Source organism: Fulmarus glacialis, unplaced genomic scaffold (assembly GCF_000690835.1).
Source record: "Fulmarus glacialis isolate BGI_N327 unplaced genomic scaffold, ASM69083v1 scaffold32514, whole genome shotgun sequence".
NCBI classification, from domain to species: Eukaryota; Metazoa; Chordata; class Aves; order Procellariiformes; family Procellariidae; genus Fulmarus; species Fulmarus glacialis.
The window spans coordinates 16,538-33,477 of record NW_009209346.1 but is presented as its reverse complement, the minus strand read 5'-3'; the positions used below and the strand labels follow the sequence as shown (position 1 = coordinate 33,477).

Below are 16,940 nucleotides of genomic sequence, written 5' to 3'. Positions count from 1 at the left end.
ACTTTTAATGCACTTAGATGCCTCTTCCTCTAGCTGAAGCTTTTCAGCCCCTCATTACCTGCGCTCTCCCTCCACCATTTCCTGTAGGGTATTTATTTGCTGCCCCTGGGTTTCTACCCACTATCAGCTCCTGTCTCTAAGCTTCTTTATGTGTTACTCATTCGCTTCAGTTGCCTGTATGCTTTCCATCCTCACATTTCCCAACACCACTCCACATTCAGTTGTTAGAAATCAAGACAACACCAGTAAAGCCATCATCCATGGGCAGGGGATTGCTTTTTGCTAGGCAGTCTGAGAAGGAAGACTGAACACAGGTAACAAACTGCTCAGTTTGCCCAGCTCAAAAGCAAAGCCTTTTCAGACAGGAATAGGAATTCAGTAAATGCTTCTTAAGTCTCTGGCCTGACAGGAGCATCAGTCAGACCTGCAGCCCGGGCACCAGCCACTGGAGGAGACAGCTTCTCCCTCCCCCCACCCCCAGAAGACAATTCCCTACTCTCTTGACCCACTCCCTGCACACAAAGTAAGAGATGAACCTGCAGGAGGAAGATGTATTTCTTCATGCAACCTGATCAGATGAAAAAGCAGTATTCTGACTATCAGTCCACTAACCAAGACACCCAAATTACAAGCATCCAATGTCCATGGTAGAAATGGCATCACTCAAGCAGCAGTAAGATTTTACAGCAAGACTAGAAATAAAGCTAGATGGACTAAAAGGAACCAATGAGAGTAGAAGCAGAACTGAGCAATTTTTTTATATTTTGAGAGGGGAAAATAGGTATGAAAAACCACCCTAAACTGTGGATTCAGTAAATTTTTGTTACAGTTCTCGAGTTAGTAAAGATAAATATAGCATACTATTAGGACAGTATAAAATCTATTACTACACCTAAGGCGTACTACCATAGTATGGACAGATTAGGGGGCTATCACTGATGAAACTGCACTCACATTACTAAACAAATAGACTCTGTTCAGAGAATACTATTTTAAAGTCTGTCACCTTGAATGTCCTTCCAATTCTTCGCCAACTCACCTTGTTTTCAGAGTCAGAACTTTTCTGTGTTGCATTACTTAGTGGTTCTGATGTGGCTGCAGAGTCTGGCGGGCCATTTACACCATTGGTGCCACTGCTGAGAACTGCAGTAAGGAATGAGAAAATGACAAATTCTCTAGATATTTAGATTGTCCTAAAAGTAGCAAGTTTTTTAAGGCAAATTGCATGCTGTTTTCTTGTTTAAGTCCATGAAACATTGCAATGTAAACTACAGAGTTGCTATAGTATTCTGCAAGAGACATGAGGACCACGACTCAGCAATTCTTAGCAGAATCAAAATTCCAAATGCAGAAAACCAACTCAGCAAAAAGTCACTTAACCTATACAAACACTGCAGGGACTTCAACACATACAGCTTCAAGCAACCACCCTGCTCCAATCTAATACTGTTCACAGCCAGCAGGGCTCCTCTTTGGACTGATCTAGCTACTTATATGCTGAACTCCCACTGAAAATTTGTACCCCAATATTAAGTCCTCTGTAGAGTCCAATCTGTGCCAACAGGCACGCCAAGAAATCAAGCTAGAAACGTTTGGTTCTATGCCAGATTCAGCATTAACTGAAGTTACTTCTGTTTCAGTTCAACTGAACTTCCAAATAACAAAAGGCAGGGGGCTGGGGAAACACAGGATTTTAGGAGACATGGACACCTTGAACAGTTTTTTTGCTTTAACTTCCAGTTTTCAATCATGCCTATTTCTATTAGCTATATCAAATTCCATAGCAATACAATAAGCATAATATACATGACCAAACTAAGAATTAAATGTGTATCTCAAAGTGTCCCAACTCCAAAATGGTCCCCAAGCCTAAAGGCATCTCCTAGTGATTTAGGTATTTTACATCACTGTGCAGTTAGCTGAAGTCTACCACTGCTGTTCAGTTGATCAGCAGTAGCTTATTACACCATGGTCAATGCTGTCACCCTTAAGAGTCTTTTTATTCCAAAAACCAAGCATGGACTACACCAAAGTTAGAGGCCTGGCAATGTCAGACAATCAGCTCATACAAAAACTGAAGGTTCAACCATATTATCCCTTATGTAACACAGATATACTTAACATTTAAGATGTTTCTTTTCTGAAAGGAGAAACCTAGCAAAACAAAGGCAGATGCACCGCAACCAGATTTTGTATTTTTGTTCTCCCTCTGCAGTATTCTAGAAAGCAAAAGCATTATTTACCCATCTGTGAGAAAGCTTTTGGCTGTGGTGCCTGTAATACTGCTGGACGTAGCACACTTCGCTGCTGTTCCTTCGGTTTCTGGCTAGGGAGACCTGCAAGTACAAAGTTTTTTCAAGAGCTATAAAGCTTCAAAGTTGAAAAATTCAACTTCATCTAATCTTCTCTGTAACTGCTTCCAACAGAACATACAGTGGAAAACCAGACATTGAAAAAGCTTCTACTCCCTTCTTTCCCATCCCTCACTCAGCCTCAAAATAGAATTAGTCCCAAATAGAGAAGACAACTTCCTAGCCTTAAAAGACACTTTAAAATACATTCTCTACCTTATCCAGGAAAGCACAGAAGGAGAGTTTATGACAATGACTCAGAAATAAAAGCCAAAATGTAAGAGAAATGAACAGTACGCAAGCAATCTTATTTATTCACTGACATATTATTCAACTACACATTCCAAGTCTTCTTTTCTGCTTCTAAGGAAGTAATTTCCAGATACTGTTTTGGTGTCGTGTCCCCCCCCGCCGTTCTTCATACAATCAAATGTATTGCTAGTGTAATCATCTTCACTGAGGGTGGTGAGGCACTGGAACAGGTTGCCCAGAGAAGTTGTGGATGCCCCATCACTGGAAGTGTTCAAGGCCAGGTTGGATGGGGCTTTGAGCAACCTGGTCTAGTGGAAGGTGTCCCTGCCCATAACAGGGGGGTTGGAACTACATTATCTTCACGGTCCTTTCCAACTCAAACCAATCTATGATTCTATGATCTTACATCTTGTTTCATTTAACAACCTTTTGGCTTTTTGAATAAACCTGGCCTCTGGTTTGCTATAGTAAGATACACAGCACTACAACTCTTTAATTCCGCTCTGATTCAAAAAGTCAACTGACCTTAAACAACCTAATAAAAATAAATTTAAAAAAAAATCTTAACATCAACTCTAGAAGGTTACGGCAATCCCAGAAGGTTCAGTTTTCTTCATTGAACAAAACAAAGATGAACTCTTGATCCAGTAAAATACCGTAACAGAAGTTACTCATCGCAACTCAGCTGAATATTCTGCAAGTAGTTCCATTTCAGGCCACCCACATTCAAAGGACATGACAACACCCGAAATATAACAACTATCCTAAGTTCAAATGTTCATATGTCAGCTCAAAAAACATTGTTCTTTTTTAAACTTACTACTCTTCCTGCAAACGAAATAAACAGGTTTCCAGATATATAAAACAAATAATAACTTCCATTACCAAAATAGTTTTGTTTTTTTCTCTTAAACTCCTAAGGACCTGTCTTTCCCATACTCGCTAGGTCTGTATCAGCAAACAGGAAACTCAGTAAGATCCAAACATACCAAACTGCACAGCAGAACAGGTAGGATCAAGGACCCAACATCCACGCTATCAACAAAAGCCAGGGAGAGGACGAAGTGGGAAGTGAACAACATTTCAGACTTTCCTGTAGGCTGGTCCCAGACTGAGTGCCCTTAATGGCTAAAACTTACTCAAGTGCACTCCTGGAACACCCTTTTTGTTCCAGTTTGGTACCAAAGGAATTGAGTTCATGGAGCCCAGGACTACTCTAAGAATTGAATCAAAGCACGCTAAGCAGAGACAACTGGGAGATACATTTCAGAAATGCATGACTGATCCAAGCCAAAATTTGGATGTGTCTATACACATTACACAGTGGATATGGGCATAGCCACTCTGGAGAATACAAGATTTTTTTTCTGCATAAACACAGGTATTGCCATCTTCCAGTTACAACAGCCGTTTGAGGAAACTCCAAAATAAATAAATAAAATGCTTAAACTGGTTTCTTTGTACTGCTGCAGAAAACACTGAACTCACCTGCACTAGGTGCCTGACCATGTATAAGTATTGGTGGCTTCAGCCGGAATCCACTGCTCTTTTCCTCTAGAAGCAAAATACAAAATTACAAGGACATAGCCGTAACATACTACATACATTCAGTCGGTCATAAAATTCCTCGTGCTTTCTCCACTATAACAACCCACAAGTTTTATAAATATCCAAAGTCATAAGCAGATTTCCAAAGAATAAATTCCTTTCTTCCAAAAGAAGTCTGAATTTTCAGTGATCATCACACCAAATATACAAAGACAGAAACACAAGTTGTTTCAAGGAAAAAATTCAAAATTGTTTTTCAGGAGAAACATGAAACAGACCATTTTCACAAGAGAAATGGAGTTTGTTCTGTGAAGGACTTAATAGAGGTTTAATAGAGGTACTTAATACAGGTTTTAAGTGAGAATCAAACTAAAGAAAGGACAATCAAAAGTATGACTGAACATGACAGCTGCTAACAAGTACTCAACTGCTAATTATCATAAGTTAAGTTAAACTTAATATTAGTTTCTTGTAATTCCATTAGCTTTTACCTTATGCTTTTACAGTATGAAGGTAAAAGAAACTCCTTTGCTTGTACTCACTACAGTTAAGGCTTTCAGATAAAAATACCAAAATCGCAAGAAAATAATATTCATAAATCCACAGCTATTACAAAATGAGTTCCTAAGAACTTACAAGGTATAATTACAAATTGTTTCCTTTTAGGGGCATAATGGCTGTGCTCAGAATAAGACAACTCAGCACCTTACCATCTTACTGTACTTCATTATTCTCATGCCATTTAAGCATAAGATAACAGTGTGCTGTACAGCAATACCAGCACAACCAAACCACAGAACTGTATGAACAAAATAAGCGCTACTGTCAATACAGGGTTCACAGGACATGGTTGAACATCATCATGACCATAGATTGTTTGATTTGATTTTCAGTATCAAAAAAACAGTATCCAAAGTAGATAAATGAAGTTTTATCCCTTAAGTTTTATCCTGAGGTTTACAGGTGGGCATAGAGTCATAGTTTTATCCTGAGGTTTACAGGTGGGCATAGAGTCATATTGCAGTCTTCCACCATCACTTCCAAAGCATTTAAGAATTTTGAAAAATCTTGCATGAAATCAAGCAATGAAGAGAGCAAGAGAACAGCTGTAAGATCAGAACCATCACCACTTCCATTTTCCCAGATAAAGTCTTACTTCTGAAGTATCAGAGTACTTTGGATCATGACAGCCTGACAGCAGTTTGCTGAGAAAAGAGCAGAAAAATGAGGAAGCTCACCTGGTTCTGAGTCAGAATTGCCTGTAGAGGGTTCACAGAAGCTTGATGGCATAAAGACGTTGTTCTTTGTAACTGCAGTCAAGGAAAAAGAAAAATAAAGAGAAGTTGTGTATGTTGTTCTTAATCATAAACTCCGTTCCCAGATATAACAAGGCTGCAAATTGAAAATGATTTTTCTGGCCACTTGTTTTGTTTACTTTAGGTTTTTCTTTCTTCTAAACTAAAACAGTATTACAGGCACAGGAGTAAACAGGTCATAAAATCCCCTTAGTTTCTCCTGAAACAGAGAAAGAAAAAGTTTCATTTATTCTGGAGGGAAGATAAACACAGGATTCCTGGGCTGAATTGTATCTGAACTAGGAATTAGAAGTGATGTTAGAGTGTATAATATCATTATAAAATAATGCCTTTCAAAAGGCCTCTGTAGAGGGCAGACAGGAGTGTAATGCCTGCTAAATAGTGGAAGCTAACACCTGGGCTCCTCAAAAGTCTTAAGAGAGATAGCATAGTTTGCACTAAGAGCTAGGCAACTTACGTTTGAACTGTCCTGTAAAGACAAAAATTCTACAGAAAGAGAGGAGAGTACATCAGCGTATTTGCAGATGTCACACTTAAGAAGTCAAAGAGCAAAAAAATGTTTGAAAGGAACAGTCAAAGAACAGTGTTTCTTTTCCACCCTTTGCTGGGACCTAGAGAAGCGAGTAGTAAGGAGTTTGGTTGAAGCCCTGTTCAGCCATTGAAGTACTTTTGGTGTTGTACAAAGAATCACAGACAATGTGGTTTATGAAATACGATGATCAGCGCAGGAGGTAGATGCATCAAGAGTCATAAGGCAACAATAGTAGGTTGGGGTTTTTTGTCTCCAACGAATCATCTTGCATGAGATAAAGTACGACAATATTTATCAGCTCTTTTAGCTTTTATGAGGCTGTGGAAGAAGATTAAGTATGTTGAAAAGAGAAAGGAAACTCATCTCTGAACACTGTTATACTGAAAAATGGAGCACTTGCCTCTTGTATTTAAGCTTTAGATTTTTTTTTCATATTTGCTTCTTTCCTTTAATTCCATCTTCTCTCTTTTTATTATGGTCTGCCTTAAGCTTAAACATGATGCAGGTTTCATATAAGCAAAATTTCCCTACCCTTGAGAGAAACGTAACCCTACAAAAAATTTTAAGAGGTGAAAGATTTTCTGTAAACTGAGGCCATCAAACACTGTCAGCAATATTCAAAGAAGCCTTTATGGAAGTTGCAATACCAATGAAAGCTGTCACTGCTTGACAACACACATCAGAAGAGAACAAGGGAGTCAAATAGGGAATAAGTGACCATATCCAGTCAAAGTGCATTAGCCAAGCAGGTGCTGAGAAAGTATACTGGACTCCTGAAACATCCAGTATTTAACCATAAAAGAGCCAAATAAAGTGTTTTCCTCCACTTCTTAACAAATGTTAGCGTTAACCAAAATCTGAGATTTTAGAGATTCTAATCTCAAGAGATAAAGGCATTACAGACTAGAAGAGTTAGTAATTATAGGGAACCTAGGAATATAAGGTCCAATAAATAAGGAAGCTCCTAGCAGGCTATACACGTTCTGTTATCCTAACAGAAAATCTACAGACAAAAAACCCTATTCATAATTTTTGTGTAGAGAGTGAGCGGCAAGCAGACAGCAGCAACACTGGCCCCCTGAACCATACTGAATTAACAGGACTGCACCTTGAAACCTGCTAAGTTGCACGCCAGAAAATCTAGATCTTAAGAAGGGATTCCTCCCCTGACTAGCACTGGCGATATGAAGTGAGAATACTGTGCCCATAAAATATCAGCAACTACATTTTAAATTCCATAGACACTTATTTTTTTTAAATTAAAAGCAAAATAACTAGGTTTTCATCTTTTAGTCACACTTCCTAAATGTCCTGTATGTTAGAGGAATATTTTTTACTGTTCTCTCCTTTACAGTTTTTCCCATCTCCTTTATTTCAACTAAGATGACAGAAACAAAGTAGCGAAGTCTCCAAACCTGCCCCAAGCACTGACATATCTTAACTAAAATAATTTTTGACCAAAGCTAAAAACTTCTTGTTGTCTGTGAAGAGAGAAGGCATACATTTTAGAGACCGATCCTGCAGGTGAACACAAATATCAAATGGGACCATTCCCATGTATGCGAATTGCAAGAATTTACCCTGGCCTTCCCAGTGATTTTGCTGCCTTGACCATATACACAAACAGGCAGTGGTCATTCTTTCTTGCGTTTGCCAGGTGAGAATGTTGCTGAAATGCACTGAATCCTCTCCACTTTCAAAGGAATGGGAGAACAGTAAAGGACTAAAACAACTTAAGCACGACATGAAACTTGGAAGATTTGCCTGGCAGCAGAGTAACTGAGAAAAAGGTAGCATTTATATAAATTTTTTAAGAGCCAACGTGATCACAACAAATCAAAAAGATTTCTGGTAAATTCTTCAATTTAACAGCAAAAGATTAAAAGCTGAAACTACAAATGTATATAAACTTACAGATAGAAAATATTTCAAAAAACATATCTATCAACTCCTTTGGGCTTCACTGAATTTGCTAACACAGACCATAGAAAAAGTCAGAGTACATGGTTGCTGTGGTCTTAAACCAAAGCACAGCAGACAGTAATAAGTCTGCTGACGTGACTGGGGGAAAAAAGTGTAAGAAGGAAACCCACCTCTCATATAATATTGTAACAATATTTACCTGACTGAGAAGGAGGGAACTGAGTTAAGGATGAAGTTCTCTCACGCTTTACAGGTGGACAGTAGCTCCCATCCTCTCGATCAGATTCTGTAGAAAAAAGCAATTAGAGAAAATGCACAAAATCCTGGAGAGACATATACTCGTGGTTTTTAATCTTCCAATCAAATCTCTTACCATCTCCATCTTCTGGACTTGATCCATCTGCTGATCTCTGAAATCAGATGAGAGTGATAAAACAAAAATCACGTACTGAACATTTCGATCTCTTTGGATACATCCAAATGTTTTAATTATCAGTGTGGAGATTTTTTCTTTACTGTCAATGATCTACATTCAAGGCAAAGCATTATTTTTATGACTTACATGTAGGCATATTGAGTTTCACCCAGATACTATTAAATAAGATTAATTAAAAATATTTCAGTTACAAATAAGATACCTAAAAATTCATAGCCAAGCACTAACATCCTTAGAGACTATGCAACAATTATTACAGTTACAATTTTCTATATATTGAAAATCCAAAAATGAAAATTTTCAAATTTGGTTTGATTTTAAACATATCATAGAAGTTCCAAGCTCCTCAGGAACATACCCATTATTTGGGAGTTCATTCCAAAGCACTTTTCCTAATTAATGTAACTGACATCACTTCCTGCAACAAAAGGACAGCATTGGAGGAATGTCTTTCAAAGCATGCTCTATAAACCAGTACTATGATATTTTGGTAGGAATTAGCAATGGATAGTCCCCTAGCATCTTCCACAGTACCAGGAACAAAACAGGAAGCATCATAGGCTACCAACTATCACAATATTCAAAAAGTCTTTGAACAAAAGTTTCACATCTTTTCTGATGATTTCTAGGTCTCTCTCCTCCTACTTGCTCTGCCAGTTCCTCAGCTAATATAATTTCCCTTGATCCTGCAAAACACAATCCCACGATGGATTCCTTTCACTATGCAACATGACCAGGGCAGCATTAGCATCTCCATCTCATTGCAAAACCTCTTGACATACTGCACCTTCTCCCTAGTCCAATACTACCCTTTCATCCCACTCCTGCCCCAGGACACACAGATGGACACCTTGCCTTCACAGCCTCACTTCAGAGCTTGGCTGACTTGGGAAGGAACAGACATAGCCCACTGCAGCCCCAGAGCTCATCCTTCCCCAGTGCAACTAGTCATACTTTGGCATGAAGAACAGGCAGACACACAAGGATCGGGAACACACAACAGGACTGGTTAAGGCTGCACGGGACTATCATCTGAAAGACATACCTTGCATCTACGAATACCAGAAAGTACAAAACTTTCTATTTAGCATTGCATACATTTAGAATCTAGATACTACTGTACTATCAGTATTTCCCTCAATGCTAATAGAAACCCATTTACACTGCATTTTGCATATGCAATTAAGTTTAAGGGGTCTTCTGTTTTGTTTTACATTAATAGAAAACTATAGCTACTTCACTAGCTTGCTAGTCAAGTACTTATGAAACCTTCAGCATAGGGAATGAAAAGCTATTGACAGTTCTGGAACACAACACCCACATCCACACATATCTGTCAGCCCAAGCACATTAATACTGTATTTGATGATCCATGCTCTTCCTACATAATTGGTCAAGTACTCCACACTACTGGAAGATGATCTTATTAGGCATCTCCCTTGCCAACATACACTAGTTTCCCATGATGTCATCTATCCGTTTCAGCAATCAGCATCTGAAGTCAGAAAAAATTCTATTTTCCACAGAAAGTGGTGTCACATATACCAGCAATTTGTTTCAATTTTTAGCAAAAATCCTGAAAGCAAAAGGAAACCATTCGGTAAACAATTTGCATGAATGGAACTGCAGATCTCTCTGCGCAAAAATCCTTAAAAATCAGTAAGTGATTTCCCCTGAACTCCAAAAACTTCTTAAGCTGTTACTAGTGTATACTGTATTCTCAATGCTCAAGTAACACAGTCAAAAAAAGAAAGTCAAACCTGAATAGCACAAGCTTCAAATTATGACATCATTGTCATTTCATTAACTGATGCAAGCACAACTAAATATACCACCACTACAGTTAGAGGGTAAGGAGCGTCAATATCCAAAACCAACTCTGTAACCTACTGAGGGCAAAGCAGAGCTAAGTATCTACTCTCTCTGAATTATTTCCATGCTTTCTAGCCCAAAAGTTTTAGCAGATTAAAGCTATGCAAGAGCCCACATGACAAGTGCTACAGCGGTTACTGACATTGCCAATCCTAGTCAAAGTAGATGCTGCACGGAAGTAAAAAAGGGCTTCCCTTTCTCTCAAATGTATTTTTTCCTACATAGGCATCTAAATACTTAGATCATTTGCTATGTTACCTCCCATCCTTACCCATTTACACACTGCTCACACTGTCAATTATTGCTTGAGGAAGTTGGGACAGACCTTGCAAATAACTCCTAGCAGAAAAATGCAACAACAGATTTAAATCTTTCATAGACTCAGGAATTTAAAGGCCAGGGAAGAAAAAAGTCATAATCCCTTAGGTTGATCCCCAAGCACAGATAGGCCAAAGAACCTTATTTATGTCTATCTCAGTACTGAAACTCCTGCCTGAGCATTTAAGACATTCAGGTTCAATTTTCTGTTTTCAAATGAATGAAAATATGCACAAGTTACTCCACTGCAGAGTTACCAACACTACTGGGAACTGTTTTTTAATTTTGTTATACTCAGCATCCAGTAAAAGAAACACACCACTCTGTTTCCTTGCTTTTATTAAAAAACTTGCTGTCAATACTCACTACCCATTACTTGGGCATTCACCTATCAGGTGTCCTCAACCTTGGATAAATCTCAAGTTTTCTCACTATAATAGTGCTTTCACCAATGACCAATTCACACTTACAGATCTTGAAAAATACTTCTAAATCCTTCATCATTAGAGAAAAGGCTTTCAAGAAAATAAAGCTGTATGCACATGATCTAATGAAGCCTGATTTCCCACAGATCCTACCTAGATGACAAACAATGTGGAATAACCTTCAGTGAGAAGTCAAACGCTTGAGGCAGCAAGATGTTTTCTCTCCTCTCTATCTGCCTCTACCCACAGAGGAATCTTTGGTCAAAACCAACAGAGTTAAAAGGTAGGTGGCATGGGGGGGTGGGCATACACCAATATACTGTATTACCATAAGCTTCATTTTCTTATGAAGCCATACTATGAAGTAAGTTACCGCTGCAGCCAGAAGCTGCTTACCAGTGTTGCTTATTTGGGAGAAGCTGAGGAGACTAGACAAATTAGGGAGAATATATGCATGACAGTTTACTTGACAGACTAGGAAAAACATCAGATTACAATCAGTGATAATAAACAGCAGTCCAGCCTTTCCATTTCAGGCCTCTCTTTCAGGCTACTCCATCTGTACTTTACAGCAATAGATGTTTTACACAAGTATACTACACAACAGAAATGAAAGCCAGGACCATGTCATCCCTTAAGGAACCATTAAGGTGACCAACTTCTCCCATTCAGTTCTTTGAAACTAGAAGCTGAAGAGACACTTAAACTAGTAACATCAAAATCCAACCTACAATTTACTCCTCATTTGAGAACAGAAGCCATCTTTCACATATTCTCTCCTCCCCTTACTTTTAGAAATCCAGCTATAGAAAAGTTACAATTATTTCTAAATAGAGGCTCCTACAATTCTGACTCGTTTCTAATTAACCAAATTACCTTTACAAAGTCTACCAACTGCTTTTTAAAAGTGCAAATGAAAGCACAAACACTGCTTCTTTACACCCATTACTTCCTCACACAGCTGTTAAAACAAACTAAGAGAAGAAGAACTTACACAAACTTCAACAAATTTGTCAGTTTTTGTTTATTCACAATAATGAGCAGAAACAGGGAAGGCAAGGGAGAATTCAGGTAAAGCAAAAAAAGTGTTAACATAATTAGGTAAAATCTCTAAGAGTACACTTACAGCGTTTATCTTTGAAAAACACATTTAAGATGCAAAAAGTCATATATCAAAGGACTTCAGAGCATGGTACAGCAAGTCTGCAATCCAGACACTCTGAACATTTATAAGCATTATTGAACTGCCATGGCTGTTGCTTAAAAGCTGTTCCAGAACCTCTTAAACAATGGAGGTCTGCTGGCACAGCTACATGCTGTGTAGGTTGGCTTGCGTTAGAGAGCTGAAAGTCAAGACATCATAAGCAGCTCTGCAAGAGGCCGTATCTCTGCCCACACCATGTTAATGTCTTAGCAAAGATATCTGCCTGTGCATATACAAACAATACCAAGTAAACAAGAAATATGCAGTGTCTCTTCTTCAGAGCTCAGTCTTAATTCACCTATCTTCCCAAGGTCCTGGGAAGACTACATGAAACCTTCTGCTACACCAAACCAGTATGAGCACTCTGAAGACGCATCGACCTTCTGTGTATTTCAAGGTAAGAGACAGTTTTACTCTAAGAAACTGGGATAATTTGAAGAATGTTTGCCAGTGCATATGAAGGCCAGTTACATGCCTATACTGAGCACTGTACTATTCCATAAACTTAAGTGAAATGAGTAAAGTTCAAGGATGCATAGATATCTGCTGTGTACAGCCAAGAATTCCTGCATACATTCCCCAACAGCATTTTTGGTTCTTAAATTTCTTTCAGACCTGGGTTAACTGGGGTAAGATTTTCTGCTCTTTAAGAACAAGTCCAAGATAATGAACACTTGCTGCAGTTTTCCCAAAAGTCTGGTTTAATACAGTTCTCTTGGCCAGTTCTAGTAACACTGGCAATTTCAAATGACAGAAAACTGACATAAAAGTCAGTGACTACATTTACCAGCTATATTTTAAAATATTAACCCTTGAAAATGTTAACCTTCAAAAAAAAATTGAAATAGAAAGATTTCTGCAGCAGGTCATCAAGCAACGCCTGACAGTCTGAACACCAAAAGGTGCTTAACCTGCAGCTGTTTGTATCTTGTCATGACAATCCATTCGGCACCGAGTCTACTTGAAATGGTCCATTCTTGGGGGGAAAAAAAAAAAACAAACAAACTAGTGCAAGAAAAGGGTGCAAGTACTATGTGGAGCAGCCTCAACAGGCAATGCTCTATCAAAGAGTACATGCCCAGTGTATGTGGTCACAATGAGCAGTGACATTCACCCGCACCAAGAAAACACGATCCACCAACCAGAAAGATTATGAACACTTAAAATTGCTCTGAAAGGCTTTATGGTAGCAGTCGTTTAGTCATCTAAATATCAAAAATATTTTGCTGCACCATCAATAGAAAAATCTTAAATTAACAGCACTGACAGCTTTTTCTACCTCAAGGTACTGATTTTTTTTTCCCCAAGTACCTAAATTCATAATTCTGCTTTAGCATCTTTCTTGCTGCTTTTAATCTGTTAAGTACATTACAGGTTGGCATGACAAGCTCCTGTTTATATCCAGTGGAAACAGAGCATTAGCTGCTCACTTTGTCAAGCTGCAGCATTATGGCTCAGAGGGAATAAATAATCCTCCTCTAACTGCTTGAAGCAAATCCCTCATATATAGCCACTTTCTCACTCATTTAGAAGTGAGATTTTAGCTCTTATCCTTAGCAAACACAGAGTTTACACCCTAAATTTTAAAATTAATACGTGATGTGTCTTCTATAATTACACCCACTAGAGAGTCCCAAACAAATTTCATTTCTGCTAATTGAAACAACGGCTTAGAGGGGACTAACACTTGAGATCAAAGAACCAGACAGTGAGCTGCACTACCTAAAGTTACCAGTAACAGATTCCTCCTAGTAGAAGGGACTTTTCTCTTTAATCCCCTCAGCAGAAGTACTTGGTAGGTTCACACTTACCCCTGCCAGTTCTTGTTGAATAGGAGCAAGCTGGGCTTCAGAAGCGGGACTCAGGGTAGCACTGACTGAGGCAACAGCGGGAGCAGGGTGCTCAGAGTCGCGCTCACCAGCTGATTCTTTGTGACCCAGACCATGGTGGGGGGGCTCAACCTCTCCCTGGGGGTCCTCGCCTGAATCCGACAAACCTTTTTGCTCTGCAGGGGACTGGGAGCAAAAAAGACAACGTCCCTTCAATGCAAGGCTGCAACATGAGAGCAGTCGTCCTAGTGAGAGGATCTGCTAATCCCTTTTTAAATTCCACTGTTTTCACAGCATGGCAGAAGGAATTGCTTGCTGCTGAGACACCAATTAAAATATGCACAAACCAGGTAACAGAACCTGCTGACTGAATTAGCTTCCCCTCCCCACAAAAACCAGCAGTTGGAGCAAATGCGCTTTTCTGAAAGTTAGCTAAAAATGTCAGTGTCCCCAGCAAAAGAGCATTTTTGCCAGCCACGGGATTGTTGGGGTTTAACTCCTCCTTCAAAGCCTAAAGGACAAGTAATTGCTTTTACCCCCAGATTCAGACATAAGAATTAAATAGACAATTATGGTAAATAACTTCCCTTCACTGCTTCTTCAGACCACGTTTGAGGGTTGATTATAAAATTCTCCACAGAAATTCATTATTATAACATTCACACAAGACACAATCCTTTCATATTCATGTGATGGAGAATTATCTGAAAAGCAACACCAATGTTTTCTTTTGTAAATTAAAAAGTTTGCATATCTACTTCAAGGAGGGGAGTGATAGGATAGCTAGAGCACACTAATGGGATTTGGTATTTGCTGAACTTCTGCCACAGACTCTTTACATTTCTTCAGATCATTTAATGCTGCAGGTCCCCACTTGTACAACACGTCTGAAGAACGACAAAGTTAAAGGCTTTGAGCTGAACTGTCTTGTGATAAAGGACTAAATTATAGTCCGTGGATAATATGCAGGCCAAGGACGTTCTCCCAGCTGCGATCTGTGGGCCAAGACTCCTGTTGTCTTATGGTGAAGTATCTGGAGAATCAACCAGTTAGGTGAAGATGTCACTAAGAAGCACATAACTTCGGCTTGCTCTCAGAAAGCATTCAGTAAAATGAAGAAAGACTAAAAATGCTCATCATTGCCCAGGTCCATGCAAACCAGAGTAAACAGCAACCTCAAAAATAAACAGCAGCTTTTAAATCTTAAGGGCCCAAAGATCTTCAGCTATGACTTGGCCTGTCCTCAAACAGAAGCAATTATTAAAAGACAGCAATACCTGCAATTTTATCAGCGAGTTCATTTCAGTCCAGTGAAGTTACTCAAGTTAAAGTTTTAAGTTTTGCAACAAATTACTATCATTAAGGCTCAAAATAATCAAAATGTATTTAATGGGGATAACATTATGTCAGGTAAAGCTGGGGATGCTGGATTTTTTTATTTTCAAAATTTTCAGGTTTTAATATGAAGCAGACCCAAATACTAACTTAAAACTCCACAGAATGAGAGAAGAGTTAAAGAAACATCTTGTTTGTCACCAAAAATTAAACCAAGTCTAGCACTTGGCTGAGACTTTGGATCAGAAGAACAGCATGAAAAGGCTGTCTGGAACCGGCCACAGCACTTACAACGTATGTATGTTATTCATACATAAAGACAAGGGGTAAACACCTCAGTCCTCCACTTGACATTTTATACCCATTACTCCCAGTCCCTTTTTTATGCTAAGCCTCACTTTCAAAATTAACAGCATTCCAAATGTCACTCAGACGGTCTTCTTCCCCTTCAAGGGGAGACAGTCATAAAAAAAAGTACAAGAATTAAGTCACAAGTTACCTGCATCACACTAACTACAAAAGCAACTATGCAAGCAGCAGCACTTAAGATCTGATTTTTCTCATGGCTTACATTGCATGTGCCCTCTGGTCCTCTCATTCTTCTACCCCAAACCCTCCCCACATGCCTCACAACACAATCCTCTGCCCCACACCTCTTCAATCCTGCCTTCAATCCTGCCAAACCTCTGGCCATATGTGGGGCCACAGGCAGTTCATCTGCACTGAGCAGAGATAGCGGGGCCACGCAAACAACAGCAGCTCTCCCTCTGCAAGGGAGGTAATTTGGGTCTTGCTGATCCAGTCAGGTTTCTAGTTTTCAGGAAACATGCAGAATGGTTTTAACATTTAAACCTCTATCGCCTTGTGAATAGTTACCAGAATCTGCAAGCTTTCGGTTTGGTGATCAGAAGAGAGCCAGCAGCATAACTGACTTTGCTAGGCTTCCTAGCTGAAAGACTTCCCACTCCTCCAGTGATCTGCAGGGCCAGACCACTACAGAAGAGATGACTGCAGTAGGACTGAAAAGACCACAGACCCAGTCCAAGTGCTGTACAGGTGACAGAGACAACCCTGATGTTATTCACAAAGCCTTTGAAGAAGCCAGGGGGGGAGGGCAGGGGAGTGGGACACACAGGACCCTAAAAACTACGGTGGGGAAAATGCTGAAAGCTACAGCCAGAACGGTACTAGGAAATGGGGATAGGGGAGACCATCCTTGTCAACAGCCAGAATGAACCTCAGGATGAGCTAACCATAACCAGGGATCTGGAGGCAACAGGGAACGATTAGGAAACTGCAGACAGACAGACTCTGGGGCTGAAGATGACTAAGAAGATTCAGTGTCCATAAGAAGCAAAATAATGCATAGGAAGAGGGTACAGAAGTGTTTCCACATAAAAATAGCTAAATACCTTATTATTCTTCAGCCATAATACACAGAATTTGGAGGGAAAAGGAGCAGGAATATAACTATGAAATCATGAGTGGCATATAGGATGGCAATACAGTGACTCCCACAGAGCAAGAGCTGGAAGGCATCAAATTAAACGAGGCTAAACAGGTTCAAAAAAACCAACACAAAACTAAAGGAGACAAAAA

General features: G+C 39.3%; 1 protein-coding gene across 1 annotated transcript in view; it reads right to left on the bottom strand.

Moving 5' to 3' along the window:
- Positions 1-1,039: 1,039 nt before the first annotated feature.
- LOC104076072 (ran-binding protein 3-like) overlaps positions 1,040-16,940 on the bottom strand; it is a gene marked incomplete at its 3' end in the record, with an annotated part of 22,665 nt that continues 6,764 nt past the window's right edge. Inside the window, exons 2-7 of the mRNA XM_009576796.1 lie at positions 13,989-14,192; positions 8,296-8,332; positions 8,122-8,208; positions 4,092-4,157; positions 2,244-2,336; positions 1,040-1,143 (exon numbers count right to left, since the gene is read on the bottom strand). Of these exons, the coding sequence (XP_009575091.1) occupies positions 1,040-1,143; positions 2,244-2,336; positions 4,092-4,157; positions 8,122-8,208; positions 8,296-8,332; positions 13,989-14,192 (591 nt within the window). The remainder of the gene's footprint in view (positions 1,144-2,243; positions 2,337-4,091; positions 4,158-8,121; positions 8,209-8,295; positions 8,333-13,988; positions 14,193-16,940) is intronic.